Below are 13,604 nucleotides of genomic sequence, written 5' to 3'. Positions count from 1 at the left end.
CTGGCCTAACTAATTTCAGAGTTAAGAACGTTTGGACTCTATTTTATAGTAAAAAATAAGTCAAAGCTACCTTCCCCTAGATAGCCAAATGACTCTCTGATGGGCTCGTTAGACAGTGCTTTAATTTAATATTGAAAGAACTTTTTGCTTCCCCTCCTCCAAGTTTTAATAATTCTTAACAGAGAGAAACAGCAACAAAATTTTTGCTGTAGTGGGTATTAAAGAAGGGAAAACAATCATGAATGCCGGAGTCAAAATGCCCAAGGAGCGGAGGCACCAGGGTTCTCCACCTGGTTTGGCGGCGCACCAGCAGTGTGACCTGGAATCTGATCTCTCTGGAGCTCAGTGTCCTCACCTATAAAATGGGGTATTGAACTACACACTTGGCAGGACTTTGCCCTAAAGCTAATTTTCAAAATAAAATTTAAAAAAAGCCACTTCCCTTTTCCCACATTAACCCTGAGAGAGGAAGAGGAAGCGGGAAGCCCGCACATGGAAGCAATTTACTGCAGACGTTCCTGGGCTGGGAGAGGAGCCTTCTGACTGCTGCAGAGACCATCACCCGGTCCTGCACCTTTACCGGAGGTGCGGAGAACTGCTCGGCCCGCACCGGGCTCGGGGGTGTTCACGGGCTGCGCTGCCTCCGCTGCGCGCAGGACAGGAGTCTCCGGAGGCCGGTGGTGGATTTCCTCCCCGCATCTCACCTCTCAGTCCAAAGTCAAATTGCTCTTTTCTCCGCCCACGCGGGCGTGGCAGCTGATATCCAGCCGCTGGGCGTCCCCGCGCCCCCGGGGGCCCCGCCCTGCAGCTATCACCGCGGCCCACCCGGCGGCGCCTCCCTGCAGGGCTGCTCCCCAGCCCAAACCGCCGCGGCGCGACGTGGAGCCAGCCCCGCAAAGCTGCATCCACCCCCGAGGACCAGCCCCTCGAAGGCAAGGCCAGGACCTCCCCGGGCGGCTGCAGCCGTGAGCCACCCCTGTTTTGTGAAACACACACTCTGCCGTTTCAGGCCGCACTTGCCCGTTGCCATGGGCGTTTTCTATGTTGCCACAAGCAGGGACACGGAATCCCTTGACTTTGAGTTGCAGATCGTGGGTGTTGGCGTCTCCGCTGCGTTACCAGGAAGGATGGAAGGGGCTTCAGCCTCCATTCTCACTTTTCTTCTCAAGGAGTTGGCTAAGCATCAGGAGTTTTCTCTTAGGCTTCTCTCAGGTCCCCTTTCCCTGAGAGGTGAAAAGTTTTTTAGAAAGGTGAGCAGCTTTCTCTTTATTCCCAGGGACCACTTCACACACCCCTTTTTCGCCTCCAGAGTAGATGGAACCGTGGAACGAGGGAATCCTGCCCTCTGGTTGTGTCTGTCATCTCCTACTGGGACCAGAGCCACAAAAGCCACAGAAGACCCAACTCTCTCCAGCATGCAGGCATCCCAACTAGAGGAAGCAAGGAGGCAGAGACCAAGAGGACATCAAGAGGCGTTTGAACCCGCAGAGAGGGCCTGGCAGCACAATGCTGAGCGTAGGTCCAACCACTGCTTCTCAATGGGGTGGGAGAGCGGCGTGGGGAGAGTTGTGGGCATTTAGGGCAGGACAGTGCCCCCCACCCCGCTTGGGACGGGGCCGCATTGCATCATCACTGTAACAGCACTAGCTGCCCCTGCCCCCACAACCCCTATGTATGAAATGCAAATAGCACCTCCCCATCTTTGTGACAACCCAAAATGCCACCTCCTGTGCCCAAGCACTCTCTAGTGAGGTGTTTCCTTAGGTTAAAAACCACTGTTAGATCATTTCCTAAAATATATCTCAAAAGACATCAATTAGTTCCTTCAGATATAAGTAGGTGTTATATGAAAAGAGTAGCATGTTGATATCAGTATCATGCTGGGTTTGGGAGATGGTGGGTTAAAAAGTGGAACAGGATTTACTTACAGGTCTTCTCAGAACCTTTAATATATATAAATATATGTTTTGAATCACCAAGAGAGAGATGGACTATGCAGATCCCCAAATTTAATTAGCCCTGGAATTCTTTCTTTGTGGGACCCTTTTGGGTGGAACCCACCTTAGATACCTCTGAACTACATTTTGTCGTCCAGGGCACTCTGGGGACTTCTGTGTCCTTCCCAGTGTGAAGTGCAGGAGTGAGCAGTCAAAAGGCCCTTATGTTTTTACTGAATTGAAACACCTAGAATGTGTGAAGATACCAGGAAGGAGGCCAGAGCTTCAGGAAACCGCTGCAAAGATGATCTCACAAAGAAACCATTGTGGCAGGGCTCCTGGAGCACTGAAGTTGATGTGACGTGTCCTACTCCTGAGAGCACGCAACCCTGCTGGCTCCTTGGGCTTGCATGGCTCAGGGAAAGGAAAATAGCCCGGGTGTTTGGAAGAGAAGTATGTGTGGATGGAATTATTCAAATGCTGATGGATGGATTGGGTCTCCTCTCCTGCTGGCCCGGCAGCTTCTGCGTGGAAGGCTTTGCCCAGGAGATGGGTCACAACAGCTCTGGTGAGATGCTGGAAACATAAGCCCAGGCAGATATAATGGCAGTGAGTCACAGTAAACCAACAACCGTCAGGTGCTCAGGAGGGAAGCTGAAGCCAGGGGACTCGCTGTGCTGAGCTAAGCGAGGAGCAGGACTCTCCCGTTGTGCAAAACACAAAGAGCAGAGTGTTCAAGTCCAAGGATCAGGTTCCTCCAAATGGAAGCCCAAGCTGTGCACGCTGAGCTCCAGGGCTGGCGATACAATCACCTGCCTCTGCCCATGCAGGAAGGTACCACTCAAACATATCCATTTCTCCCGGGGCATGGGCAGGGGCCAGGGGAGACAGGGCCCTACCACTTCCCATGTAAAACCGGGTGAGCAGCCCAGCGCCCGTCAGAGCCGAAGCACCTCACCTGCACCCCCGCCCCCGCCCCGCCCCGCCCAGCCTTGTAATCTGGGCTCTGCTCGCCATGTGCTCTGTGCTAGTGAAACTGCCCTCAGAGCAGAAATAAACTGTTGGCTCTCAAGTTTTTCCAGACTAACCGGACTGGCCAATGCCTGAGGCTCTGTGTTCAAGATAAAAGTGCCTAAGAAAGAAAAGTGCAGGTAGGCAGTCCCCACTTCTCCAGGGCTGGTGGGCTCTGAGGATCCTGTCTCAGCCTGCTGAACAGCCCAGAGTGGCTTTAAAAAAAAAAAAAAAAAAAGCCTGAACAACCTTTTTTTGCACATGGGTCACAGTCAAGCTTCTTAAACTTGGATGACAGTAAACCTATGACTAACTGGATAATTAAAGCCACAAGTCTGGAGGCCTGGGCAGGGCTCTGCTCTGGAATCTCCGGTGGCCTGTTCCATAGGCCAGCGTCCCTTGTCCTTCCCATAGCAGAAATGCTTTCGTGAGTTGGAAACCCTCTGTGGTGACCTCTACATCTTCTCAAGGTCAGTTATCCACTTGTCCATGGCTTCGTGCCCCCATCCCACATCCCTGTCCACTGCATGGAAGGAGGAAATCTAACCCACCCGCCACAGTGCAGCCCACACTCCCCACCCTGCCCCGACAGGAACATGACAGAAGGTTTCCAACTAAAACCAAAGTTACTCAGCAAAGCTTCCTGCCAGGCAGCCGTGCTGGAGGGCGCAGCGTGCCTCTGTCTGCTCTTTCTGTTCTATGAAACTTCTCTGCTGCAAGCACTTGAGAGCCTCTTGGCTTCCTGGGGAGAGTGGACTGAACTTCAAAGCAGACACAGCTGCAGCTAAGAAGCCCCTGGGTTGCTTCAAAGACTCTGTCTCCTCCCAGTCTGAAGCTTCTGGTGAATGTTTCTCCCTCATTTCTGAAACAACAGATAGAGCTGTTGAAGTTTACAACGTCCCCCAAGGCATTTCTGTGTTTCTGCCTTTAATCTAGGGCCCAAGTGACCACCCACAAGAATGCCCCGAACCCTGACTGCCTCAGGATGCGTCCTGCAATTTACATTCCCGCGGTGCCTCTGCCTTCACCCCACGCTGGTGCCCCTGCCTCCACTCCAGCCGTCTCTCTGGCCACCCCTGCCCCCTCGCTTCTCTCCATCATGCCAAAAAGTGCCCTTGTCCTCTGACGGTGGAAGAGGGGATTCAGTTAGGAGTCGGGATGGCCTATGTGATTTTTGTACACTATTCCAGAATAGGTGTGTGGTTGCTTTAAAAATAAAAAGAAATGTGTCTTCCAAATCTTTGAAGCCCTTTGATTTCAGGAAGCTGTGGACCGTGTTTAGCCTGTGGCTCTGTGTGCCCCTTGGCTGCTGCTTCTGCTTACTCCTGAGGGTGAAGTTGCTAACATAAGAAACAAGAGTAATTTGGATTTGCGCTTCTTGGTAAAAACCCCTTTCCATTAACCTGTAAAACTCTAGAGGGCAGGGGATCTCTCACATTGAATCTGGTGGTCTTGTGAGAATGCCTGGAAAATAGTAGGCATTCTCCAATGATTGTTGTTGGATTAATGTCATTGCTTAAACAAAAAAAAATCAAAGAAAGTCACTCTCTTAGCTCAGGATGGTGTATTTGCAAGTGTTTAGGCCAAACATGTGTTGAGAAATTGCACATATACTGTGTACATCTCATGTCATCAGGAACTTACGTTACCAAACCTCTTGTTTCACCCACTATCTTATCATCTGTATTGAGCAGACTAAGACCTAGCAAACCAGATGAGCCTTCAGGAGATCTGCAGACTAATAAGGGCATTTGAGATGAAGAAATCCCTCAGAGTTCTAAAACCAAAATGAAAAGTATAGAGATGATTGTCCTGTGAAGTGGCCCCAAGCCTCAGACCCATTACCATCTACCTCTGGCCTCACTTGGGGGCTACGGAAGATGCTCAGCACAGAACCTCTTAGCTGTGGTTGTGACTTCCTGGCTGGCCAGGCCTGTAAGAGGCGGAGGAAGAAGTGCTGTGGCGAGCTCTGTGACTCAGAGGAAAGCAGCCAGGACATGACGTCCTGCGCGACTGCCTGGGGTGGTTGCAGGGAGGTGGCCTAGGGACAGATGAAGCTGCAGTGGGGACCACCTCCCCTGCAGAAGCAGCTTTCTTGTCCCTCCTCATCCAAACACACTCCAACTTAAAAAATCATTATGCATAACTCTGAAAGCAGGTCCATGCTGTACCTGTGTGTTTCCTGCCAGATTTCTTTGTTCCTGGGGGAAAACAGCAATAAATCACATTCCTTTTCAGTGTTGAATTGCTACTGCTTAAAAGTTAAGGAAAAAAAATGTTGCAGTCAAACCATCTATTAACAGATAAATTTAAGAACGGTGTGAGTTCCTGCCAGCTGCTGATGACGGGTTTTCCAGAAGGGAATGATATGCCGGCAAGGCAGTGATTAAGTGTGATGACAACTACCAATTTAGTGAAGGGTCAGTGGTTTTCTTGTATATTTATTTATTTTTATTTTGTTTTATTTCATTTTATTTTATTTTATTTTTGAGACGAAGTCTCACTCTGTTGCCCAGGCTGGAGTGCAGTGGTGTGATCTCAGCTCACTGCAACCTCTGCCTCCTGGGTTCAAGCGATTCTTCTGCCTCAGCCTCCCGAGTAGCTGTGATTACAGGCACCCGCCACCACGCCCAGCTAGTTTTTTGTATTTTTAGTAGAGACGGGGTCTCACTGTGTTAGCCAGGATAATCTCGATCTCCTGACCTCATGATCTGCCCGCCTCAGCCTCCCAAAATGCTAGGATTACAGGGGTGAGCCACCACGCCCAGCCATTATTTATTTTTAAATATTGAAACCCTCTGATTACTTACTTGAAATAATACCAAATAGTAGCATTATAGTAACAGCAAGAATTCAACCACTTCCTGGCAAGTAATAAGTATATTTCATTTTATTCTACTTTTCTAGAGTTTAGAACTAGTTACTTAGAAGTAAACTCTAAGTTGGGTCCACCCAGGTCTAAGGAAATCTTCCTTGGTGTCCCCTGAGTTTGCTAATCCCAAGACGGTCTCTGAGAACACTCTGAGCAATGAGACCAAGCCCCTGTCCCCCAGGCCATCTGCTGCCACCAAGCCAGGGCACTGGGCCTAGAGGGCTACATGTGGGTCGTAATGAGCCATCTGGCTGCCTGGCAGAAGGCATCCATGGGCAGGTGTCTGAGACGCTACTGACATTACCACTGACCTTTGCCAAGAAGCAGGTTTGGTTTTATCCAGAATGGCCCAGCGTGGTGGTGAGAATGCATCTTCCTTGTCTAGGACAATTTCAGGAACCAGGCTGAAAATTCTCACCCTCAAAATTGAATTTTTGCCTGAGCAGTAGGGTCTACACTTTCCCTGGGTTGTTCTGGGACTTCATTCGACCATTTTCCTCCCCATCTGGAGCAAAGTGGTCTCTACATACCTCCGTATCCTTGCATGTGTCCTGACCAGTCACAGAGGTAGCATCAAGGCGTGGCTCCTGGAGGTTTTCTTTGTGTATTAGGGTTCTTCGGAGAAACAGAACTAGTAGGAGGTGTGTGTGTGGTGTGTGTGTGTGTGTATGTAAATAAAAGGAAATTTATTATGAGGAATTGGCTCATGGGGTCATAGAGGTGGAGAAGTCCTATGATCTGCCATCTGCAAGCTGGAGACCCAGGAAAGTTAGTGATATAATACGACCCAAGTTGGAAAGCCTGGGAACCAGGGGAGCTGATGGATGAGATCTCAGTGGAGGGCTGGAGTTCAGTGCTGCAATCATGGCTCACCACATAAAATGTCCCAGGTCAAGCAGTGAGGCTGGAAAAAAGGGGCAAATTCCTCCTTCCTCTGCCTTTTGTTTTATTCAGGCCCCCAACGGACTGGATGACGCCCACTCACATTGGGGAAGGCAAGTGACTTTACTGTGTCCACCTGTACAAACGCTGATTCCATCTGGAGACATCCTCCCAGACATACCCAGAAACAAGGTGTCACCTGGGCACCCTGTGGCCAGTCAGGTTGACACATAAAATTAGCCATCACAACTTTGTTTTTAAAATAGAAGTGCAATTTAGGCTGGGCACAGTGTTCACACCTATAATCCCAGCACTTTGGGAGGCTGAGGTGGGCAGGTCACCTGAGCTCAGGAGTTTGAGACCAGCCTGGCCAACGTGGTGAAAACCTGTCTCTACTAAAAATACAAAAATTAGCCAGGTGTAGTGGTGCAGGCCTATAGCCCCAGCTACTCAGGAGGCTGAGGCAGGAGAATTGCTTGAACCCAGGAGACAGAGGTTGCAGTGAGCCGAGATCGGGCCACTGCACTCCAGCCTGGGTGATACAGTGAGACTCGGTCTCAAAAAAAAAAGTGCAATATAAATAAAAAGAGAGTTTGATACACAACAAATATACAATGTAGCTTTACATAAAGTCTTTTAACCATTCCTTGCTCCCAAACAAAATGCCACTCCCAAGAGTTTCCTATATAGAAATTCCGTTGTCACCACACATTTGCTATGACATGTGTCACAAATAGTTTCTGATACAGTATCAAACTACACACATTATTTACCTTTGGCCTGGTAGGCACAGTGGCTCATGCCTGTAATCTCAACACTTTGGGAGGCTGAGGATGGTAGATCGTTTGAGCCCAGGAGTTCAACAGCATCCTGGGCAACATAGCAAAACCCTGTCTCTACAAAAAATACAAAAATTAACTGGAGTTGGTGGCGCATGCCAATAGTCCCACCTGCTCTGGAGGCTGAGGTGGGAGGATCCCTTGAGCTTGGGAGGTAGAGGCTGTGGTGAGCCATGATCGCACCACTGCACTCCAGCCTGGGCAACAGAGTGAGACCATGTCTCAAAAAAATTATTTACCTTTAAAAACTAAATTATAGCTCAAAGTGATTCATGCTACAGGGTACCTCTCTGTTACTTGGGTTTAAATTTGTTTCTAGAATGGGAAAGGAGACAGTGTGAGAGCTTATAGCCTGGCTACACACCTGAGCAGAGCCAGGGAGAGGGCCCTATCTGAGCTCTCTGTCATCAGGGCTTATTGGGAGCAAGGGACAGACAGAGGGAGAAGGAAGGTGAGGACTGCTGATCCACGGCGCTGTAGTAGGCTGTTATACAGTGGCAGAGAAAGTAGATTCCTAAGGCTTTAGAGAGCCAGAGCCTTCCTTCTCCCTCCAACAAAGGATGTCACCAAGTGTAAGATGGATTTAGGCTCTTAAGATGTAAGGACCTCCTTTGGGGTTCTGCCTATTTGGGGGCAGAATATTAGAGCACACCCAGACCAATCCTGCAGCCAGGACTCTACCCAGACTATAGCCTGAAGGTGCAATTTGCTTGGTCTAAGGAATTTTTTTTAATGATTTGGGTTTTTTAAAATAGAGATGGGGTTTTGCTATGTTGCCCAGGCTGGTCTTGAACTCCTGGTTTTAAGTAATCCTCTCATCTCAGCCTCCCAGTGTTGGGATTACAGGCATGAGCCACCATGCCCGGCCTAAGGAATTGTAAAAATTAAATGTGTCATCATTTTAAAATTGGGAAAATTCATGTAAAATTGAGATTCCTGATTTCTTCCAAGAATCACAAGTTTCACCGTGTTTGGCAACACTAGATTGTGGTCCTACAGCAGTGGGCAAGAGCACATGGTGGGTGAGCACACAGCACCCCCTCCTCTGCTCACTGCACCCCAACACTCACCCATGCAGCCCCACCCCACTTGCTTGGAGTGTCCTGCAGGCGAAGGGCCACAGTGTCACTCCCACCACAGAGTCCCACTCTCTTGTTCTCTCTGCCACTCAGAGGACGTCTAGACCTGTGTTTCCTGGACGGAAGTCAGCCCTGGGAGCCGCAGTTTATTCCTTCCTTCGCCCCCACACAAATGCAAAAGCCTCCTCCCCATTTACTAAGCCAAAGAATGTCAGGATTGAATGTTTTGAAAGAAGAGTTAAAGACAGCTTTAGCCCTGGCATTCCATAGCTCCTTATTAATATAGAGACTTTTCATAACTCTGAGACAGCTGGAGACACATTTCTGTGAATTCAAAACTCCTGTGAAGGACGCTGGCCTCAAGGGTGCGGGGGAGGCCGGTCAGGATTCCTAATCTGCTCTTGGACTCAGGGCAGGTGCAGCTGGTGTTCTAGACCACAGCACAATGGCAAGAAGGCCCCTCTGGAGCAAGTCAGGGTCCAGGCGCCACTGGCCCCAGGTAAGCCCAAGATGCAGGCTTCAATGCCAAATTAACCAAGAAACAGACAGGACCCAGGGCCCGAGCACACAGACAGCCTGGCACATGCGGAATCACACACTGATTTGCTCATGGGAGCTGACTGTGAGGGCTGACATCGCCTTTGGACTGAATTGTGTGGAATGTGCTAAAAGAGGCTTTGGAGTCAGAAAATGTTAGAGCCTAGCAAGGCACTCTAGAAAGCGTCTGCTCCAGGGTCCCCAACAGTGACTGCTCTTGATAATCATCTAAACATTTCCAAAGTACAGATTCCAGCCAGGCGTGGTGGCTCACACCTGTAATCCCAGCTACTTGGGAGGCTGAGGTGGGAGAATCAATTGAACCTAGGAGGCGGAGGTTGCAGTGAGTCAAGATTGTGCCACTGCACTCCAGCCTGGGTGACAGAGTGAGACTCTGTCTCAAAAAACAAACAAAAAACAACATACAGATTCCTAGGCTCCAGCTACCCCTGCCCCAGCACACACACACACACGCACACATGCACATATGCACACACATAGATTCTCATGAGCAGCCAGGTTTGGGAACCATTGATGTAGCCCAAATCCTTCCATTCAGTTTCTCAAGTACAGTACTATGTTCAGTGACATTTCCAAGGCCACATCGCTGGTTTCGCAGGACTGGGATTACAGTACAAGTTTCTTGACTACAACCCAGGGCTTTTTCCACAACACACTATCTATCTCCTGGATGTACCATAAAGGAGGCTGCCGATGTACCCCAGAGATTTTTGGATGTGGAGAGAGGGTAAGAAGCATAGCCTTTGTGCTTGTAAAGTAAACCAAGGTAATTTTCCCCAATATTGGCCTCAGTCTCAAGTCTCTCTGGGCAAGAGATTCTGCCTCTAGCTCTACAATTAGTACAGTTTCCCTTGTTTTTTGAGAGGGGATGAAAAGTACTGTACATGTGTGTGGAGACTTCTCTGTGCCTCAGTTTACCTCTATTTATTTATTTATTTATTTTGAGACGGAGTCTCGCTCTGTCACCCAGGCTGGAGTGCAGTGGCGCGATCTCGGCTCACTGCAAGCTCCACCTCCCGGGTTCACACCATTCTCCTGCCTCAGCCTCCTGAGTAGCTGGGACTACAGGCACCCACCAGTACGCCCACCTAATTTTTTTGTATTTTTAATAGAGACGGGGTTTCACCGTATTAGCCAGGATGGTCTCGATCTCCTGACCTCATGATCCGCCCATCTTGGCCTCCCAAAGTACTGGGATTACAGGCGTGAGCCACCACGCCCAGCCAGTTTACCTCTATTTAAAATGGAGAGAGTGCCCAGCACCCTTCTACCTTCTCCCTTGGGGCTCTGCAGATTGACCGCACAAAGATTGACCACACAGATTGATTGACCTGTGAAACCCCAAGGCAGAAAAAGAAGCTTTCTGTGCCCACACAGAGGTGTTCTTAAAGTCAGGTTGCTCTTGGCACACATATTAATAATCCTGATGTCTAGGTACCATTGCAGATCCTTTGGTTCCCCTCTACCCGTTCCAGGAAAGACTGCCTGTCTTCTCCGAGTTTCTTGAGGGCTGATGAAATATTTCCTGAATGTGATCTCAGAAGGAATCCCAGTTTTGAGGGACCAAACAAGATTTTTAAAAAATTAAATACTACTACTAAATAGCTGGTATTGAGTTAATCCTAAGTGCCAGGCATTATGCAAAACACTTTACATGCATTATGGCATTTAATCCTCACTACAACCCTAGTGAAATAAATATAAATGTAATTAAAAGTATAAATATAAATGAAGTGTTATAATAGTCTCATTTTACAGATGTGGAAAATGAGGCTCAGAAAAGTTCACGTGCCCAAGATCACACAGCTGCTAAATGACAGAGCCACGATTCAATTCACATAGTCATCTCTAGAGGCAAAGCTCTGGTAAAGGGGTTGATGACTGGTCACTGTCGTCACGAACTTGACCTTTCCTGCAGCACTGCCTGGTACTTTCCCAGTACAGTGTTCTGCCCTGACACAGCCAAGGCCAAGGGCAGTGTAGGCACAGCCACCGTGACTCTCTGCTGGGAGGTTAACAGCTCCATCAGTTCAGGGACTGCCTGACCCAGCCTGACCAAATTAGAGCAAGTAATGGGTGTGACATAATTTGACATGTACATTGTTAATTGAACCCAGTGGGAGATGATTTTAAATAGAGGCGAATACCACGCTGTGAACTATTTGGGTTATGAAGCTCTTATTCTCTTATCCTTGCAGGAGAAAGAATTGTGCCATGAAAAATGGAAAACTCCTGAGAAGCTGTTCCAGCGTCAGGAGAGCAGCGGACAAGCTGGACCGGGGAAGATTCTTCCTGTAAGTTTCAGAGATTTCACTCTCATTTCCTAGCATCTTACCCCCAAATCCTCTCCAAGCCCAAATCAAGAACCACAGACTCTAGTCATCTTTCCCCCAGAGACTTCCTAACTGGGGGACTGGAAACCCCAATTACAAAGCCTGCCCTCATAAGACGGCAAAACAGGCACTGCTTCAAGTCCCCAAATGCAGCCCTCACAGCAGTCTCCCTTTCTGAGTTTCAAAGAACTAAGAGCCCACCCCGGGTCCTCACTGAGGGACTCATGCAGTTGCAGTCTCTCTGGGCATCACCCTATGCCCAACTCCTAGGCCTCTTCCCTCCTCACGATCAAAACTTACCTGTCCTGTTTCCCGTGCCCTCCTACTTGCTTCCCGACCTTCATAAAGAGTACAAGTGCCCCATGTGCTAGTGCCACCGATCCTAATAGCTTATGATGTGTTTATCCTCTCAGGCAAGACCTGCAGAGTGTATGACACATAACCAGCACCCAAGAAATGTCTACCGAGGAATTAATGAATGAGGTAAGTTGAATGAATGAAGCAAAGGTTTTTCAGGAAATCCCGCGCCTTACCCCAAATCAATAAGTCTAATACTGGGTTTCAGGCTACTGAAAATGAAATTTGAGGGCAATAGACCTTTTGGGAGCAATTTGCCTTTTAAAATATTAAAGTCCTTTAAATAACACTACCTGGTGAGGATGACGAGGAAAAATATAGGGCATAGGGTGGCCTCCCCACAGGCATTTTTCTTCTTTTCTCTTTCCTAACAGGGTCCCATACTTCCTAGCCATGCTGTTGGCAGGGATTAACATCGTTGCAATTCTCTGGGTAGACCTTGGGAGGTTTAAACCAACCAGTGACCCCTATCATCCTAGCTCCAGAGATTGGCTTAGGGATAGTCACCCAATGCAGGCCAATGCAAGGTGACTTTGCCAGGGGCTTCTGGGAAAGAAGTTTCCTTTCTCTGAGGAAACGTGAATGAGGACATCCATAACTCAGGTTGTGTCTGGCAGCCATCTTGTGATCATCTGGCAAGACAGCCCAAGAATAAAGCCGTCACCATGGAGACTAAGAAGAGACAGAAAGACACTGGGTCTTCATTGTCTCGTCCAGCTGTTCATGAGGCCTTATCTGAAGCCCACGTGACCTCTGGACTTCTCACTTACATGAGAGAATAAAGCTCTTTTTTGTTTAGACCAAATAAATACATAATACAATTACATAATCCCTTGATTCCTTTTTATGACTGAGCTCAGAGACTATATTTTGTCATTTTAAATCACCTTTGTCTTACAGTTTATTTAACTGAAACAAATAAACAAACCAAAACACGCCAGTTTTTCACTCCTCTGTCAAAGCCTTTCCAAGATCACTAAGCTTGTGATGTCCTGGGTGAATGAAGAAGTAACAGTGTTTTCAACAACATAGAAGCTTATTTCTCTCTCATATAAAAGAAGGCTGGAGTCTGGCTGGTATGGGAGATACAGCGTCATCAAAGTTTTATCTTTTCGTCCTGCCATCCTTAGAATATGGCTTTCATCTTCAAGATCACTTCCTAAGCTATGAGGATGCAAAGGTATAAGAATGACAGAGTGGACTTTGGGGACTCAGTGTGGGGAGAAGTTGGGAGGGGTGAGGGATAAGAGACTACATATTGGGTACAGTGTACACTGCTCTAAAATCTCAGAAATCACCACTAAAGAACCTATCCATGGAATCAAAAACCACCTATACCCCCAAAACCACTGAAATAAAACTAAAAATTAATTTAAAAAAAAAAACAGATAACTTCATGGTCCAATGTGACAGCTAGAGCGCCAATCATCATGTTAATCTTCCTGTTCCAGAAAGGCATGGAAGGAAGGGAGAAGGAGAAAAAGGAGTCTGTGAGTAGTCTATTCCCTCTTAAGGAGTCCACAGAAGACTACCCAACAACTTCTGCTTATGTCTCACTGGCCCTCAGGCTGCAAATGTGGCTTCCAAGTGTAGTCTTTCAGCTGAGCACACTGCCACCCAGATTAAAATCTGGGTTATGTGACTAAGGAAAAAGAGGAGACTGGATATTGGATAGGCAACTAACAGTCTCTGCCGCACCCTACTTAACAAACTGGCCCAGCTTCTGTGTTCAGATC

The 13,604-nt window shown here is 48.1% G+C and overlaps 1 protein-coding gene and 1 long non-coding RNA gene across 2 annotated transcripts; both read left to right on the top strand.

The window, feature by feature from the left end:
* Positions 1-242: 242 nt before the first annotated feature.
* On the top strand, positions 243-4,186 carry LOC134728923 (uncharacterized). The gene is made up of 2 exons (XM_063596145.1): positions 243-367; positions 467-4,186. The coding sequence occupies exons 1-2, from the start codon at positions 243-245 to the stop codon at positions 1,578-1,580; spliced, it is 1,239 nt and encodes a 412-aa protein (XP_063452215.1). The 3' UTR covers positions 1,581-4,186.
* Positions 4,187-11,342: 7,156 nt separating this feature from the next.
* LOC117975817 (uncharacterized) lies at positions 11,343-13,241 on the top strand. The gene is made up of 3 exons (XR_004666174.4): positions 11,343-11,472; positions 11,925-11,994; positions 12,243-13,241. It is a non-coding gene; the product is annotated as an uncharacterized LOC117975817 (long non-coding RNA).
* The last annotated feature ends 363 nt before the right edge of the window (positions 13,242-13,604 follow it).

This window comes from Pan paniscus, chromosome 15, assembly GCF_029289425.2.
Source record: "Pan paniscus chromosome 15, NHGRI_mPanPan1-v2.0_pri, whole genome shotgun sequence".
Taxonomy (NCBI): Eukaryota; Metazoa; Chordata; class Mammalia; order Primates; family Hominidae; genus Pan; species Pan paniscus.
Note: the sequence above shows the minus strand (reverse complement) of the source record. Positions and strands in the feature narration are given on the sequence as shown.